Here is a 16,993-nt window from a genome sequence, read left to right as displayed (position 1 = left end):
TGATGATGATGATTATTATTATTATTATTATTATTATTGTTATTAATTCCCTTTTAATAGGGACATCTAGAGATATAAATACAGAATTGGTGTAAATGTTCTTTCTTAGTAGGCTCTTATGGATGGTTATGAACAAATCTAGTTCAATATGGGAATCAGATTCCCTACTGAGCACAGTAGAGGAAATATATCATTGAGGTTTGGGTGAGTGATACATAGAGACACCTAGTTTTTTTTTTCTTTTTGTCACTTCAACTCAGACCCATAAATCAGGGAGCACCTTCACTTATGATATCCACTACTGGCTGGGAAACTCATCATCTCAGGATGAACAGGGTGCAGCTGCCATCTACACTACCCAGATGGATGAGCACCTTGGTGGAGTGGCCGTACAGCACCGTGAGGTCCAAAACTATGAGAGTGAGGCCTTCCGGAGTTACTTCAAACAGGGTATAATGTACGTAAGCCTGTCTTTTGTGGCTAAACAGGGTAATTATAGCTTCTTGGTTCAGCTTTGTATTTTTATGTAACAAAACATTGTCCTACCTAAACCAACAGTGGGTAACATTAGGCCAAAACCAAAACCTGTGGCCAAGACCAAGCCACCTGAGGTCCTAAGCTGACTCTCCAGGAGTTTCCACTGATGATACTTTCACTTTCCTATGACAGTGTTGTTTGGTGGTTTCCTACCTTTCTACAAGGTTCTCCCATTTTATTAGGTTGAAATTTCTCTCCCAACTCAATAAGACTTTAAGGTTAAATATCCTGGCATTTTTGGTCTCACCCTATTGCTTTTGGTTTCATCCATCACTGGAACATTGTTTCCAGAGAATTCTGATTAGGCTGGTCTTTTTGAGATCAATTTTCAGTCCTACAAAGTAATAAATAGCTAGAAGCCATATAGCAGCCTGTTCTTCTGTAGTGCAACTGCAATGACATTGAAAAAGAGGCAGATTAGAGTTATGAAATAATAGAAGTATAAAGTAGGAAGAGACCATAAGGGCCACGTAGTTCAAATTCCTGCCGGGCAGGAATTAAAGCACTCCTGTTTAAAAAACCCCAGGAAAGGAGTGTACTCCACTGTTAAAAAGCTCTTACCATCAGGAAGTTCTTCCTAATGGTTAGGTGGAATCTCTTTTCCTGTAGTTTGAATCCATTGCTATATGTTCTGCTCAGAAAATAGAAAACAAGTTTCCTCCATCTTCAATACAGCATCCTTTCAAATATTTAAACCTGGCTATCATGCCACTTCTTAACCTTCACTTGCCCAGCTCATTAAGCCACTTCTCATAGGACACGGCTTCCAATTGCCTGCTGTAGATGTGGGTGAAACGCCAGGAGATAATGCTTCTAGAACATGGTCATAAAGCTTGGAAAACTCACAACAACCCAAATCTTTTACTATTTGGTGATTCTCTTCTGGACATGTTCCAGATAAAACAAGAGTAGATTGTTCCCATGAGATATGAAAAGATATTAATTATCTGAAAGGAAGACACACACATATACAGTAGCTGCATCAGGACACTAACCAAAGAGTGTCAGTTGTGTATTAGTAGAGTCTGTTATGCATCAGGACACTTTTGCAACTGTTCCTTTATGCATTTTTACAATTCACTAACAAGGTTTCTTAGTAAGCTCTGCTACATAGATAAATGCATGTAAAGTTTCATAACGTACACTATGATAAAAGATACTTGCCAGAAGGAAACTGTAGTTTTTTTTTAAAATGATGCTTTTGGTCTCCTTTTTTCCTGTGAAGGATAAGGATAGTCATGTGTGTGACCATTGTTGTCCTTACTTCTACTTTCTGAGGCAAAATTATCTCCCCCCAAAATTATTCTTTTTACTGTTTACTTTTGTTGGCGTAAGTGTTTGATGTTGCAACTGTATAGCAATCTTCTCCAACCCAGAACTTCTCATATGGGTTGCATTACAACTTCCATGGCCATTTTCTATGGCTCTGCTGGCTGCAGATGATGACAATTGTGGTCTAACACAAATTGAGATCTTCACATTTGGAAAGGATGTTGAATAAAACAGACAATGCCTGTCCATTGACGTTAACTGACATTGGATTTTGACATTATGGCAACGAGTTGGAACCATTATAGATGGTTTTAATTATTATTTTATTATGTACTGTAGTTTTATATGATGTGTTAAAATATTTGTATCTGTGATTTATATTTGTTTTGAGTTTTTGTATAGTCTTAGATTCATACGGCATCAAATTGCTGCCAAGTCTTAGCCACTCCAGGCCCCTCAATGAGGGAGAGAGAGCAGGGTATAAAACAAAGTAAATAAAATAAATACATTCATCCCGCCATACGGATTTCATGAATGGGAATGTGGAACTGCACTCCACGCTCCACTACAGTCCAAATCCTGACCCTGCATTTTCTCCACAGCTACAAGAAGGGAGGAGTGGCTTCAGGCATGAAGCATGTGGAGACCAACACATACAATGTGCAACGCCTCCTGCATGTCAAGGGCAAGAAGAATGTCGTGGCTGGAGAGGTAGGTCAACCACAGGAGGCAGGCAGCAAGGAGAAGAGGAATGATAGTGGCTGATCACTTAGCTCCTAGTCAAAATGGTTGGGTTATGGGAATCCAGGCTCTTGAAGATGTATTTGCTTCTGGGTGATCCATAAAGCTGAAGATTAATCCTGATGAGGAGCCGCAGTGGCACAATGGGTTGAACCTTTGTGCTGGCTAAACTGCTGACCTGAAGATTGGGTTGCTGACCTGAAGGTTGCTGATTCAGATCCACGAGACAGGGTGAGCTCCTGTCTGTCAACTCTAGCTTGTGGGGACAATGAGAGAAGCCTCTCAGTTAACACATCCAGGCATCCCCTGAGCAACGTCTCTGTAGACGGCCAATTCTCTCACATCAGAAGTGTGCAGTATTTTCTCAAGTTGCTTCTGACACCATTTAAAAAAATCTTGATGTAGTGGCCAAATTGAAATGGATGAAGGTGCACTTAGATCTTGTATGACTTAAAGTTTGGATAAGTTCGTTTTTGCACTGAAATACTAGCTAGGCATTCTGGAAAGAGTCATTCAGAAAAACCTTCCCAATCTCTGGTGCAAATTACCAATTTTTGAAGGTGATAGGACATTTGCCCTTTTGTTACAATGAAGTGTCATATCTTTTTGTGCATGTATGTGTGTTTTGCTCCCCCCACCCCCCGGTTAAAGTTCCCCCATGTTGAAAGAGTCCTGGTCTACTACATTTAAATAAACTCAACTTCTACCAGAACCACAACTAGATGATGTACTTCTTCTTTTGCACAGGTGGAGTTGAGCTGGAGCAGTTTCAATTTGGGAGATGTGTTCCTGCTAGATCTGGGCAAGCTCATCGTCCAGTGGAATGGTCCTGATAGCAACCGGATGGAGCGACTGAAGGTGCTGCAAAGGGCAGGGAGTGGATGGAATGAGGGTAGAAATGGAGAAGCTGAGTAGAGACCTCAGATGGGCAAGAGAGGAGGAATTGGATCCATAGGCTCTATAGCAGTGGTTCTCAACCTGGGGGTCCCCAGATGTTTTTGGCCTTCGATTCCCAGAAATCCTAACAGCTGGCAAACTGACTGGGATTTCTGAGAGTTGTAGGCCAAAGCACCTGGGGACCCACAGGTTGGGAACCACTGCATTAGTCCAAGGCTATGCCTCGTGCAACCTTCTGATATGGGTGTGCTGTAACCTGTTTCTCACAGGGGATGACTCTGGCCAAGGATATTCGGGACCGGGAACGTGGTGGCCGAGCACATGTAGGTGTGGTGGATGGTGAGAATGAAGCTGCTTCTCCTGGACTCATGAAAGTCCTCACCTATGTGCTGGGAGAGAAGAGGGATATACAGCCAGCCATCCCAGATGCTGTGGTTGACCAGAAGCTGAAATCAGCTCTTAAACTCTACCAGTGAGTGACTTCCGGCATGCAGTGCAAGAGACCAACATAAAATGTTGAAGTGGTCAAGTGGAAAGTACACCTGGAGGAGCAGAGCTTGGAAAAGTTACTTTTTCAGATTGTAGCCCCCAAAATTATCAACATTGCTCTGTGCTACTTAAATCATTCTGGGAGTTGTGGTCCAAATAATTAACATTCCTAAGCTCTGTAGCAGAGTGAAAAGCAAATCTTTCATACAAGCAGTAATGGTACTATGAGATACTAATGACATAACCATCCTGGATGTTGGTTAAAGAAACAAAAGTTCAGTGTACAAGTATTTTAAAATACAGTAGAGTCTCGCTTATCCAACATAAATGGGCCATCAGAACATTGGATAAGTGAAAATGTTGGATAATAAGGAGGGTTTAAAGAAAAGCCTATTAAACATCAAATTACATTATGATTTCACAAATTAAGCACCAAAACATCATGTTTTATAACAAATCGACAGAAAAAGTAGTTCAATACATGGTAATGTTATGTAGTAATTGCTATACAGTAGAGTCTCACTTATCCAACATAAACGGGCCAGCAGAATGTTGGATAAGTGAATATGTTGGATAATAAGGAGAGATTAAGAAAAAGCCTATTAAACATCAAAATAGGTTATGATTTTACAAATTAAGCACCAAAACATCATGTTATACAACAAATTTGACAGAAAAATTAGTTCATTACACATTAATGCTATGTAGTAATTACTGTATTTACAAATTTAGCACCAAAATATCATGATATATTGAAAACATTGACTACAAAAATGCGTTGGATAATCCAGAATGTTGGATAAGTGAGTGTTGGATAAGTGGGACTCTACTGTATTTACGAATTTAGCATCAAAACATTGCAATGTATTGAAAATATTGACTACCAAAACATTGACTACTAAAAAAAATACTATAAATAAAGATAGAATTGCATGAAATGAACTTACAGTAACAACACTGTCAGAAGCTAAATCCATAAAAAAATTAATTCCTGTGAAGTTTTTTAAAAATCTGTAATCCTTGCCTGCCTAGAGAAGCAGCTGTGGATCCAAATGGGAGGCAGACGGCATTGGATAATACAAAACATTGGATGAGCGAAGGTTGGATAAGCGAGACTCTACTGTATATGTATTGTTCTAATAAATGCTGCTGTTGTGAACATTTGGCCAAATGTTACCTTCATGGACATCATTCTATCCTGTGGGTGGATTCTATTTAGACATAATTCAGAATAATTTAGTAAGTCTGTGATGACTGTGAGAAAACAGGGTGTGAAATTTAACCAGAGCAATATTGCAAAGAAAGTGGCTCCTTAGGTATCTGGTGATTTGGCAAGTAGCATTTTCAAATATTTCTGGACATCAATGATGGACAACCTCTAGGAAAGGACTGAAATCTCAAAAGTCACTCTACAAGCTCTGCACATTGGTTGACTGGTCCTAGAATAACATCTTGTTTTGTATTTCCATCCAAGTGTCTGTGATGCAGAAGGGAATCTACTAATCCAGGAAGTTGCCATCCAGCCTCTCACCCAGGACCTCCTGAAGCATGAGGCAAGTGGCTTCTTTGGAGAACTAGTTGCACTGGCATAATCCAGAGGAGTGACCCATGCACACATGTACTGCGGGGTGTGTGGAAGGCACATTTGGCTAACTAAGGGAGAACAAAAGGCATCCATCACACCGCCGTCCCCAAAGTACATAGCATCCTATGAAATCGTTATTTTGTAGCAAGGAGACCACTACCACCCAGCACCTCTTCTCATATCTAGCAAGGAAAAAGTGAATACCTATCAATTTACTTCTCTTTTGTGACACTTAAAACCTATTACCCAAGGCAGTTGCTTTACTTGCCATAATAGTAGTCTCATATAAGAAAGCTTAGAGCCCTCGGTGGCACAGCATGTTAAAGTGCTGAGCTGCTGAACTTGTGGACTGAAAGGTCTCAGGTTCGAATCTGGGGAGTAGAGTGAGCACCCGCTGTTACCTCCAGCTTCTGCCAACCCAGCAGTTCGAAAACATGCAAGTGTGAGTAGATCAATAGGTACCGCTCTGGCGGGAAGGTAATGGCGCTCCATGCAGTCATGCCAGCCACATGACCTTGGAGGTGTCTATGGACAACGCCAGCTCTTCAGCTTAGAAATGGAGATGAGCACCAACCCCCAGAGCCTGACACAAAAGGACTTAATGTCAGGGGAAAACCTTTACCTTTACCTATGAGAAACCTTAGCAATTACATCTGTGGGAGGACGGGGCTTTCCCTCAAAAACGTGCACTTGTGTGTGAGAGAAAGAGACTGAGAGAGGGAGAGATTGCCTTATCCAGATCCTGTTTTGCCTTCTGTCAGGACTGCTACATCTTGGACCAGGGTGGCATGAAGATCTTTGTCTGGAAGGGAAAGCTGTCCAGCAAAGAGGAGAGACAGCAAGCCATGACACGGGCTTTGGTGAGTGAAGACAGAGGTGAACATACCGTCCTTGGGAGAGAAGCATGGTGTCTGATTATCTTTGAGATAATGGAAGAGAATCTCCACTTTTAAAAATCATATCCTATCTTTTTAAAGGACTGTAATTCTTATGTTTCAAATATTTCACATTTTGACTGGCTAGAGCAGTGGGCCGGGCTGTGGTGCAGGCTGGTTAGCAGCCAGCTGCAACAAATCACTCTGACCAAGAGGTTATGAGTTCAAGGCCAGCCTGGTGCCTGCGTCTATCTCTGTCTCTGTTCTATGTTATGGCATTGAATGTTTGCCTTATATGTGTAATGTGATCTGCCTTGAGTCCCCTTCGGGGTGAGAAGGGCGGAATATAAATACTGTAAATAAAATAAATAAATAAATTCTCAACCTTCCTGATGCCGCAACCCCTTAATACAGTTCCTCGTGTTGTGCTGACTCCCAACCATAACATTATTTTCACTGCTACTTCATAACTGCAATTTTGCTACTGTTATGAATCGTAATGTAAATAATTAATATGTAGGATGTATTTTCTAATTTGGCACAAATACCTGGTATGTTCAAATTTGAATACTGGTGGGGTTGGGGGAAAATGATTTTGTCATTTGGAACTTGTAGTTGCTGTGATTTATAGTTCACCTGCAATCAAAGAGCATTCTGAACTTTGGTAAGTCTCTAGTCAGCCTGGATTTTAGTATTAGTAAAGACATATTACAGTACAATGCAACCTTGACTTAAAACTATCCCAACCTAAGAGCATTTTGAGTTAAGGGCTGTCACTCAGCCTGGGTTTTGCTTTGACATACAAGCAGCATTTTGAGTTACAAGCTAGTGCCAAAGGGAGCTTTAACATGAGAGTACAGGCCTTTACAGCTTCAAGGGAGCAGCCTCTGTGTCTTGTGCCTCCGTGCCTTGTGCCCTTGTCCACTTTGGGAGATTGCTGTCCGCTTTGCTCTTCTCCATTTTAAGGAACTTTGGGTTAGTTGATTTTGTGTGGTTTTTATTACTGGTATGTTTGACTTCATGAAGAGAGAGAGGGAGAGAGAGCAAGAGAGGGATGCTTTGTACTTCCTTACCACAACTTTGTGCTTCTACCTTTGTGCCACAACTTTGTGTGTCTACTATTTTAAAGTTGATCTTTCATTTTTATTGTTATGTGCAAATGTGCATTTATACATTATTTGTTATATATAAAGTACATTTTCTTATTTTAAAACATGTAACAAAAAATTGGGGGGTTTCGGGAAGCTGAAACGGATTAATAGCATTTTAATGCATTTCAATGGGAAAATTCACTTTGAGATAAGAACGATTTCAGTTAAGAGCTTGGTCACAGAACGACTTCAACTCTTAACTCAAGGAATCACTTGAGTTAGATATTTTACTACTTGCAAAATTGAGATCTGAATCTGTTGTTTGCAAAGATAAACCTGCAATAAGGTTGTTATATATTTTCAGACCTCTTTTTATGATGGTTCTCCTATGGCGCTCATTCTCTTTTCCACTTCAGGGTTTCATCAAGGCAAAGAACTACCCACCCAGCACCAGCGTAGAGACTGAAAATGATGGCTCTGAATCAGCTGTCTTTAGGCAACTCTTTCAAAAATGGACTGTCCCCAATCAAAGTGTTGGCTTTGGCAAGACCAACACAGTTGGAAAAGTAGGTAAGTGCTATAGCTTTGTTATGAGCTGGCTTCTCTCATGTTTGGGAGCAGGACTTTCATTATATATCTCTTTGGGGATCCTTTGTAGCCAATCTCTTTCTCAAAAATGGCACAATCCCAGGATGTTCTAGTCTTTCCAGAATAACTTTGGTTTGCATATGCACATGCCTTGAATGCTGTTTGGTTTTTTTAATACAGCATATTTTGTCACATGACTATTAGAGGTATCTTCAGCAAGGCAAAAGCCCTTTCCCCTATTTTTCAGTTGCAAAGGATTTGTGTTACAGATGAATCCACGAAAACCTTAGAGCAGTATTTGGTGTTATTAGCCAATGCGTAGCAACATTCTATTTTTAGCTGTGGTAACCATACTTTACTGGGTTTCTTTTCTAGAGAAATACATTCCACCAGTCTGACAGCACCCATTCATAGTTTGTTCCAGCACAGTATAGGTGCTACAACATGATCTCCAAATTTACCCACTGATGTGCCTTTCCATCATTTTCTCAACAGCCAAAGTAGAGCAGGTGAAGTTTGATGCTACCACTATGCATGCCAAGCCAGAGATGGCTGCCCAGCACAAAATGGTGGATGATGGCTCTGGAGAGGTAGAGGTAAGAACTGGACCTGACAATTCTTTCTTCAGCTGCTTTGGAGGAAACATCAAGCTTAGATTTTTCCTCCAATAGCAAAATGAACTGTGATTGTAGTTTTATAAAAGTAGCTTGAACACATAGGTTCATGGCTAGCAAGACTGGTTTCATGTAAACAAGCTTTGTACTCCAGAGGTGGAGTTGGGATGGAATCCAAAGCCTTGAAATGAATCAATCTGCCATTATAAAATAAAAAAAACTATAAAGTGAGTTACAGTACATAGCTATGGAGAAGAACTAATATTAATGCTATATAACTATAGAAGGTAGCGGAAATGTTGACAATTTCCGCTACCTTGGCAGCTGCCCCTTCACAAAAGCCAACATTGACACAGAAATACAACACTGCCTGAGTTTTGTGAGTGCAGCATTTTTCCGAATTAAGCAGAGAGTGTTTGGGGATCAGGACATCCATAAGGATACCAAGGTGCTTGTTTATAAAGCCATTGTCCTCCCAACCCTGCTATACGCCTGCGAAACATGGACTGTCTATAGACATCACACTCAACTCCTGGAATGATTCCACCAGCATTGCCTCCAAAAAATCCTGCAAATCTCTTTGGAAGACAAGCAGACAAATGTCAGCATGCTGGAAGAAGCAAAGACCACCAGCACTGAAGTGATGCTCATACGCCATCAACTCTGCTGGACTGGCCATGTTGACTGAATGCCTAATCACTGTCTTCCAAAGCAGTTGCTATACTCCCAACTCAAGAATGGAAAATGTAACGTGGGTGGACAGGAAAAGAGATTTGAAGATTGGCTTAAAGCTAACCTTAAAAACTGTGACATAGACACCGAGAACTGGGAAGCCCTGGCCCTTGAGCACTCTAACTGGAGGTCAACTGTGACATGAACATGTGGATCAAGAATAGGACTCTACAGTCACCTATATATCCACCTCCAAGACAATACACTTGGAAGGCCATCAAGAGGAATCACCTAAGTAAGTAACTATAGAGACTTCTGAGAGGGCCAAATTTGATATTTCCAGTGTCTTCATAGCAGTTACCAGGAGGAGCCTTACTAAAAAACTCCAGCATTAGGAAAACTACTGACTTACTGAAGCTTTAATGGTGTGATGTGAAACTGACCCTAAATTAAGAAACAAATTAGGATGCAAATCCTATAAGGTCTCTGTTTAAAGCAGTGGTTCTCAACTTGTGGGTCCCCAGATGTTTTGGCCTTTAATTCCCAGAAATCCTAACAGCTAGTAAACTGGCTGGAATTTCTGGGAGTTTTAGGCCAAAACACCTGGGGACCCACAGGTTGAGAACCATTGGTTTAAAGGAATGCTTCTTCTGTTGTGACAGTTTTGTTAACAGAACTGTACCAGGAAGCACAGTTGTGAGCATTAGCATTTCACTTGTGTTTGCTTCTAGTCTCCCAATAATATTAACACAGAGATACCAAGGTGTGGGAAAATGCTTCTGGCTTTGTCAGCATACAAGAGTGGGAATCCCAAAACTTTAAAATCACCTCCTATGCCCCACCACAGCATTTCTATTTTGATGTTTTAACTTTACCTGCATAGATTGAAGCTTCTCACTGTGATTGTGAGATTTAGTGAAGTGAGTTTTGTCTTTATTTTAGATGAAAGATGAAAGCTAAATGAGCTAAATGCTTCAGTCATTGTGACACCATGCACTTTTTCTTTTCTTGCACTTTTACAGAATAGAAAAATGTATATATTGCTACTTTGTATTCATTGCTTCTCGATACATGCTGTGGTTCCCTTTATTGCATTCCTTGGGATGCAGCTTCTCTCTCAGCTGGGAATAGGGACTCTACTGTATGCAGGGATGGAGAAAATTGATTAGATTCAAAATTCTTTGGAAAATTATATTTCACAGCTTGCAAGGTGCATTGCAAAACAAGGTATCCCATATCTCCATTATGCACACATCAGTGAGACTTGGTGTGCATGTTGAAGATATAACACATCAAATTATATGTTTTAAAAACCGTTTGATTGTGTACAGTTTAAAATTCCATGTAAATTTCCTTTAGTTGCAAAGAAAAAGGTGAACAAAAGCACATATAATTTTATTTGAGGAGGTTGTGCCAAAAAAGCAGTTATAACGCAGTAATGCAAATTGAGATGAAGAATATCAACAAGTATCAGAGAAACACAATAATGCTAAGATAGTTTTTTCACATCCTTACCAGGAGCTGGTTGTTATCCCAAGTGCTAATTCATTTGACTTTGTCCAATAGAATATTGCTGACTGGACAAACTCTACCTCTTATCTATCTGATATTTTTGTAACTATATGTCTACTGTTCATGTTCTGTTTGCCTTGAAAGGTCTGGCGAATTGAGAACTTGGAACTGGTGCCAGTAGAGAGCCGCTGGCTAGGGCATTTCTATAGTGGTGACTGCTATCTCATCCTCTACAAGTACCAAGTCTATAATAAGATGCACTACATCCTCTACATTTGGCAGGTGAGCAAACCAAGGGTGCATGGGAGGGTTAGGAATAGGCAAAAGTAAATAAATCATTGGTAGAGGAAACAGAGAGGTGAGAGAAACATGATTTTGTCTACATGTCACTGCAGATGTGAATGAACTGTAGGGATATTCTAAACAAACTGAGGACTAGAGATCTCCTTTCTTATTCTCCCATTGTAAAAATAATATATGTGGCATTGAATATTACCATGTTGTAAGCCGCTCTGAGTTTCCCTTGGGATAAGAGAGAGCGGAATATAAATATAATAAATAAAGAAATAGTTCTCAAGAGAAATAGTGAACATGACTAACAATCAAGATAAAAGCATTGAATAAACAAGATTGGATAGGGCCAATCTTATTACAGCAGTGCAAAAATATTACCACCAAAATCCTTGAATGCATTGTCAGAAAAGGTCATGTTAACTGGTGTATGTATCAAAACAAGACATTTAAATGAATTTATGAAACTTAATAAAAACCACTTGAAAAATAAATCAGGACCAAGTACATTTTACAAAGGCCATATTCAGCACAAATGAGACAAAACTATCAATGGAACTATGCAGCTTGGTTTTTTAAAAGGTCTGTGTCAGGGAAAACTTCTAAAATGTTAGCACCGGTTCATGAAACAATCCTTAACTCTGTTCTTTGCCATTTATATTTTCAAAAAGAAGGGGATCGTGAGGAAGACTGTACTGTGAATTATAGACTGCATAACTGTGATGTGCATTCTTTTATTCACAGCACAGCCAAGAAACAGGAAGTTTTTTAGCACTCTATACAGAAACTTCTTTTTCCAGTGAATTGCAGTGCAAAATAACTAAATCTGCCTACTCTGTTGCTGCTTCCTAGGGTCGCCATGCTAGCAAGGATGAGATCACTGCTTCTGCTTACCAGGCAGTCATTTTGGATCAACAATATAATGATGAACCTGTGCAGGTGCGGGTGACCATGGGCAAAGAACCTTCTCATCTTATGGCCATTTTCAAGGGCCGCATGGTGGTCTATACAGTAAGTAGGAAAAGCTTGCTTTCTCTCTCATCCCTTAAGGAAGAGCAAAATGTGTGACTCACAAGGTTTTGATTTGCTATAGTTTTCTTTTAAAGCTGAGTCTGGTGGTTCCAATCTTAGTGTAGTAGAGAATCTGCTTCAGGTTAAAGGAGCTATCCAAAGTGCTGAACCAGTTTGGAGGAGGAGGTTCAGCACCTTGCATTGGTCCCTAACTTTTGGACTATCTGGTGTCACTGATTGAAAGCACCTAGTCAGATTTTGCTTATAGTAATCAGGTTGGAGATGGGATGCTTAGCCCTCTTTCTTCAATAATTTTCCTAGTCTAACTACCCCTGTGAGCCAGTCTTAGTCCTGCAGAGGGAACAGGAAGAAGAACAGACACAGTGTAGCAGAATATGAAAAAATTACCTTTAAAAAAATAGTGGTCCAAAAGGGAATCTTTCAGGACATTGGGATTGCTATCTGGGGATACAATAAGTTGAGGTCTGGAAAAGTAACATTTCCAAGCTCTGCAATATGGGGAGTTCTTCTTTTCCCTTCCTCATAATTCTTGTACCAAGTTTGGAGATGGGAGGAGAATGGCACCTTTAGAATGGGAAAATGATGAAAACACATTGAAAGATCGAAGAATGGTGGGTTTAAATTTCACGCACTTCTCTTAAAATACAGTAGAGGAAAACCCACGTGGAGTAGTTCCACAACAAGGGTGGACAAAGTACAACCCTTCCGATGTTGGATTGCAACTCCCATCAGCATCAGACAGCAAAGCCAATGGTGATTGATGCTGAGAAATGCAGTCTAATTTCAGGAGGGTTGTACTTGGCTCATCCCTTTCCAGAATCTCTTTCCTTTTGATGCCTCAAGACAAGAAAGACCTCTTAAATTCTTTCTCCAGGGTGGTACCTCTCGAGCTGGCAATACAGATCCAGTGCCCTCCACCCGTCTCTTCCACGTCCATGGCACTAACGAATATACTACTAAGGCTTTTGAGGTGCCTCCCCGGGCCTCTTCCCTCAACTCTAATGATGTTTTTATTCTCAAGACCCCAAGTTGCTGCTACCTCTGGTATGGAAAGGTAGGTTATTGTGTCCAAGCATAGCTAGACATTTGCGGAGTCAGGGCATTAGCCTGTTCTTGATTGCAGTTCTGCTAAAGTGAGTACAGTACAGCCAGGAGAAGTTACTTTTTAGATTTTAACTTCAACTTCCACAATTCACCAGTCAAAATCATGGAAGTTATTTCATATTCTCTGTTTGTACTATGACAGTCGGAGTCCCCAGTGGCATAGTGGGTTAAACCGCTGAGCTGCTAAACTTGCTGACTAAAAGGTCAGTGGTTCGAATCCAGGGAGTGGGGTGAGCCCTTCTGACAACCTAGCAGTTTTGAAAACATGCAAATGTGAGTAGATCAATATGTACTGCTCCGGCAGGAAGATAATGGCGCTCCATGCAGTCATGCCAGCCACATGACTTTGGAAGTGTCTACAGACAATGCCGGTTCCTTGGCTTAGAAATGGAGATGAGCACCAACCCCCAGAGTTGGACAACTAGACTTAATGTCAATGGAAAACCTTTACCTTTACCTTACTATGACAGTCATACATCTCTACCAAGCAAATTCTGCCACCCTAACCATGGTGAGTTGTGGAGGTATGCTTGACTGCCATTGATCCATTACTATGCAGCTAAAGAAGGCATAACAGGGAGAGAAAGAGAGAGCAAAGGCTGTCCTTTCTTCCTAGCTGTGCAATGGCACCTGGGCATTAGTAACCAGAGGAGTAGTGTTGTGCCTAGCATTTGTCCAACTATTGTGTGCAGCTGGCTCAGAGCCATTTGCAAGCCGCTATTGGTACATTTTTGTACAACGTTGAAAAATATACATACTCAAATACCAAGGAGTTAGACCAGGGTTACAACAGGTATCTGGTCCTAACACCATCTATGCAGAGCAAGGAGTAGTGAGTTGCTAGGAAGGAGATTTCTAGGAACTGCAATTTTCTGGATTTGATTCCTGGTAATAGGAAATAGAGTCTGATATTCTATTCACCACAAGTTAGGTATGCTATGCACTTCCAGCTGCTACACTGAAGTCCAGAACTATCCTCTGAAGTCTTATCCCATAATAACCCACTATGTTCTCTTTCTTTCCCACAGGGTTGCAGTGGAGATGAGCGGGAGATGGCCAAAAGTGTGTCTGATCTAATCTCCAGGACTGAGAAAGTGGTGATAGCCGAGGGCCAGGAGCCGGCAGAATTCTGGGTGGCACTGGGCGGGAAGTCTCAATATGCCAGCAGCAAAAGGTAGCACTGGTGCAGAACTCAGGGAAACTTTTCATCACCTTCAGGTGGATGGAATAGGAACAGGTGTGCTCCATGGGGAAATCAGAGATTTGCTCTCTTTATACTTCACCATGATGAGCACCAGCTTGTGAAATCAACCCTAGGATCAAGCCCTGGATTTTATTTTGAACTATTTTATCTCTTCTAAACTGTCTTTTTAGCTTGTTAAATTGTTCAATATATTTTAGTCTTTTAGAATCATTTTATTTACTCAGTGTTACATTTATCAGATTGGTGGCCTGAGATCTCTGGGCAAAAGGAAGGATATGTTTAAAATAAATAAGAAGCATACATGCACACAGTTATTGTTGCGGTTTATGCAGAATATAGTCCATCAAAGACACATGACTCTGTTTTTTATGGATGCCAACTTCAAGAACATGTATGTTTGGAATTATGATCAGCTTATATTAACCTGTACACCTAAACTGAGATTTGGATATAGTATGAGACATTGTGACTCAATAATGAACATTCTTGGCAAATATGATGAAGCATAGGCAGTAGGAAGAGAGGAAGTCTATATTACAATCAAGGAAGTCAAGGTGCTGAGTTTGCAAAAGCTTAGCAGGGCAGCTGATGACCTGGTTTCTTGGAGATCTCTCATTCACCATTCAGCTTGATGACTCTTAACAAATACGCTTAGTCCAAGTTCATATCTATGTGCCTCCTTTTCTCTTGTTTTCTTTTCTCCCACTTTAGCCATCACATTTTTTAAATCCAATAAAACATTTTTAAAAAGTCATGCTAATCTACTTCCCCACCAGATAGCACTATGAGAGATTGGAAAAGTTACTTTATCAGGTTCCCCTAAGCACTGGCTCTGTTAACTGAAGGCTTCTAGGAGCTGTGGTCTTGAAACTCACTTTTTAAAACTCTGAATCACAATCCTTTACACTCTGGCAGAAACAAAACCACATTTCTTTCTCACGTCTGGTGCTTTTTCCCAGGTATTTTTCCTTCTCCCTTTCCCATTGCCTCCTTTGCCATGGCACAGCAATGCATATAGACCTATGGGGCCAGTGTGGCCAGATAGTTCACGTGAGATCTCCAGGTTCCATACTGCACTGAGACGTTAAACTCCTTGGATGTGTTGTGAAGGCTTTCATGGTCACAATCACGGGGTTGCTGTGAGTTTTCTGGGCTGTGTGGCTATGTTACAGAAGCATTCTCTCATTAAGACAGATATCTAAATAAGATTTCCTCAACAGCTAATGACTTATTTGTTGCATTTTAAATCTTCCTCTCCTCTGATGAAAGGTGGTGTGCATGGGCCTCTTTCCCTTTCCTGCTCACAACCCTCCTGAGAGAGTAGGATTGCTATTCATGGCCGGAATCACTGGGTTGCTGTGAATTTTCGGGGCTGTTTGGCTATGTTCCAGAAGCATTCTCTCCTGACGTTTCGCCCACATCTGTGTAAGGCATTTTCAGAGGTTGTGAGGTCTGTTGGAAACTAGGCAAGTGGGGTTTATATATCTGTGGAATGTCCAGGTTGGGAGAAAGAACTCTTGCCTGTTCGAGGCAAGTGTGAATGTTGCAATTGGACACCTTGATTAGCATTGAATGGCCTTTCAGCTTCAAAGCCTGGCTGCTTCCTGCCTAGGGGAATCCTTTGTTAGGAGGTGTTAGCTGGCCCTGATTGATTTATATCTGGAATTCCTCTGTTTTCTGAGTGTTGTTCTTTATTTACTATCCTGATTTTAGAGGTTTTTTTAAGTACTGATAGCCAGATTTTGTTCATTTACATGGTTTCCTCCTTTCTGCTGAAATTGTCCATGTGCTTGTGGATTGCAATGGCTCCTCTGTGTAATCTGAAATGGTGGTTGTAGAATAGTCTAGTATTTCTGTGTTCTCAAATAATATGCTGTGCCTAGGTTGGTTCATCAAGTGCTGTGCCATGGCTGACTTCTCTGGTTGAGTTAGTCTGCAGTGCCTTTCATGTTTCTTGATTTGTGTTTGGGCAATGCTATATTTGGTGGTCCCTACATAGACTTGCCCACAGCTGCATGGTATACAGTAGACTCCGGCAGAGGTGAGAGGATCCCTCATGTCCTTTGCTGAATGTAGCATTTGTTGGATTTTCTTAGTGGGTCTGTAAATAGTTTGTATTTTGTGTCTTTATCAGCTTGCCTATGCAGTCAGTGATTCCCTTGATGTATGGTAAGAACACTCTTCCTCTGGGTGGATCTTTGTCTTTGCTCTCATGGCTTGTTCTTGGCTTTGCAGCTCTCCAGATGTCTGTGGTGGAGTCTCCATTGGCCTGTAAGACCCAATTTAGGTGATTCAGTTCCCCTTGAAGGAGGTGGGCTTCGCAGATTATTTTTACACAGTCTGCCAGAGCTTTAATTGTGCTTCTTTTTTTTTTTTACTTGGGTGAGGGTTTGAGTTTTTATATTGGATTTCATGTTGCATGGATTTCATGTTGTATGGCCATAATTTAAAACAACATTTTTTGTTTGGGTATAACTATTAACTTTGCA

The 16,993-nt window shown here is 40.8% G+C and overlaps 1 protein-coding gene across 2 annotated transcripts in view; it reads left to right on the top strand.

Moving 5' to 3' along the window:
- The window catches only part of vil1 (villin 1), a 65,538-nt gene that overhangs the window by 34,938 nt on the left and 13,607 nt on the right, over window positions 1-16,993 (top strand). For both annotated transcript variants that reach the window (XM_062967317.1, XM_062967316.1), the window contains exons 4-15: window positions 261-457; window positions 2,412-2,520; window positions 3,298-3,408; window positions 3,717-3,919; window positions 5,411-5,489; window positions 6,283-6,381; window positions 7,904-8,057; window positions 8,571-8,671; window positions 11,018-11,155; window positions 12,017-12,175; window positions 13,071-13,250; window positions 14,329-14,474. In XM_062967317.1, the coding sequence (XP_062823387.1) occupies window positions 261-457; window positions 2,412-2,520; window positions 3,298-3,408; window positions 3,717-3,919; window positions 5,411-5,489; window positions 6,283-6,381; window positions 7,904-8,057; window positions 8,571-8,671; window positions 11,018-11,155; window positions 12,017-12,175; window positions 13,071-13,250; window positions 14,329-14,474 (1,676 nt within the window). The remainder of the gene's footprint in view (window positions 1-260; window positions 458-2,411; window positions 2,521-3,297; window positions 3,409-3,716; window positions 3,920-5,410; window positions 5,490-6,282; window positions 6,382-7,903; window positions 8,058-8,570; window positions 8,672-11,017; window positions 11,156-12,016; window positions 12,176-13,070; window positions 13,251-14,328; window positions 14,475-16,993) is intronic.

The sequence above is a fragment of the Anolis carolinensis genome, chromosome 1, assembly GCF_035594765.1.
Source record: "Anolis carolinensis isolate JA03-04 chromosome 1, rAnoCar3.1.pri, whole genome shotgun sequence".
NCBI classification, from domain to species: Eukaryota; Metazoa; Chordata; class Lepidosauria; order Squamata; family Dactyloidae; genus Anolis; species Anolis carolinensis.
The sequence above is the reverse complement of the archived record's forward strand: the minus strand, read 5'-3'. Positions and strand labels throughout refer to the sequence as shown.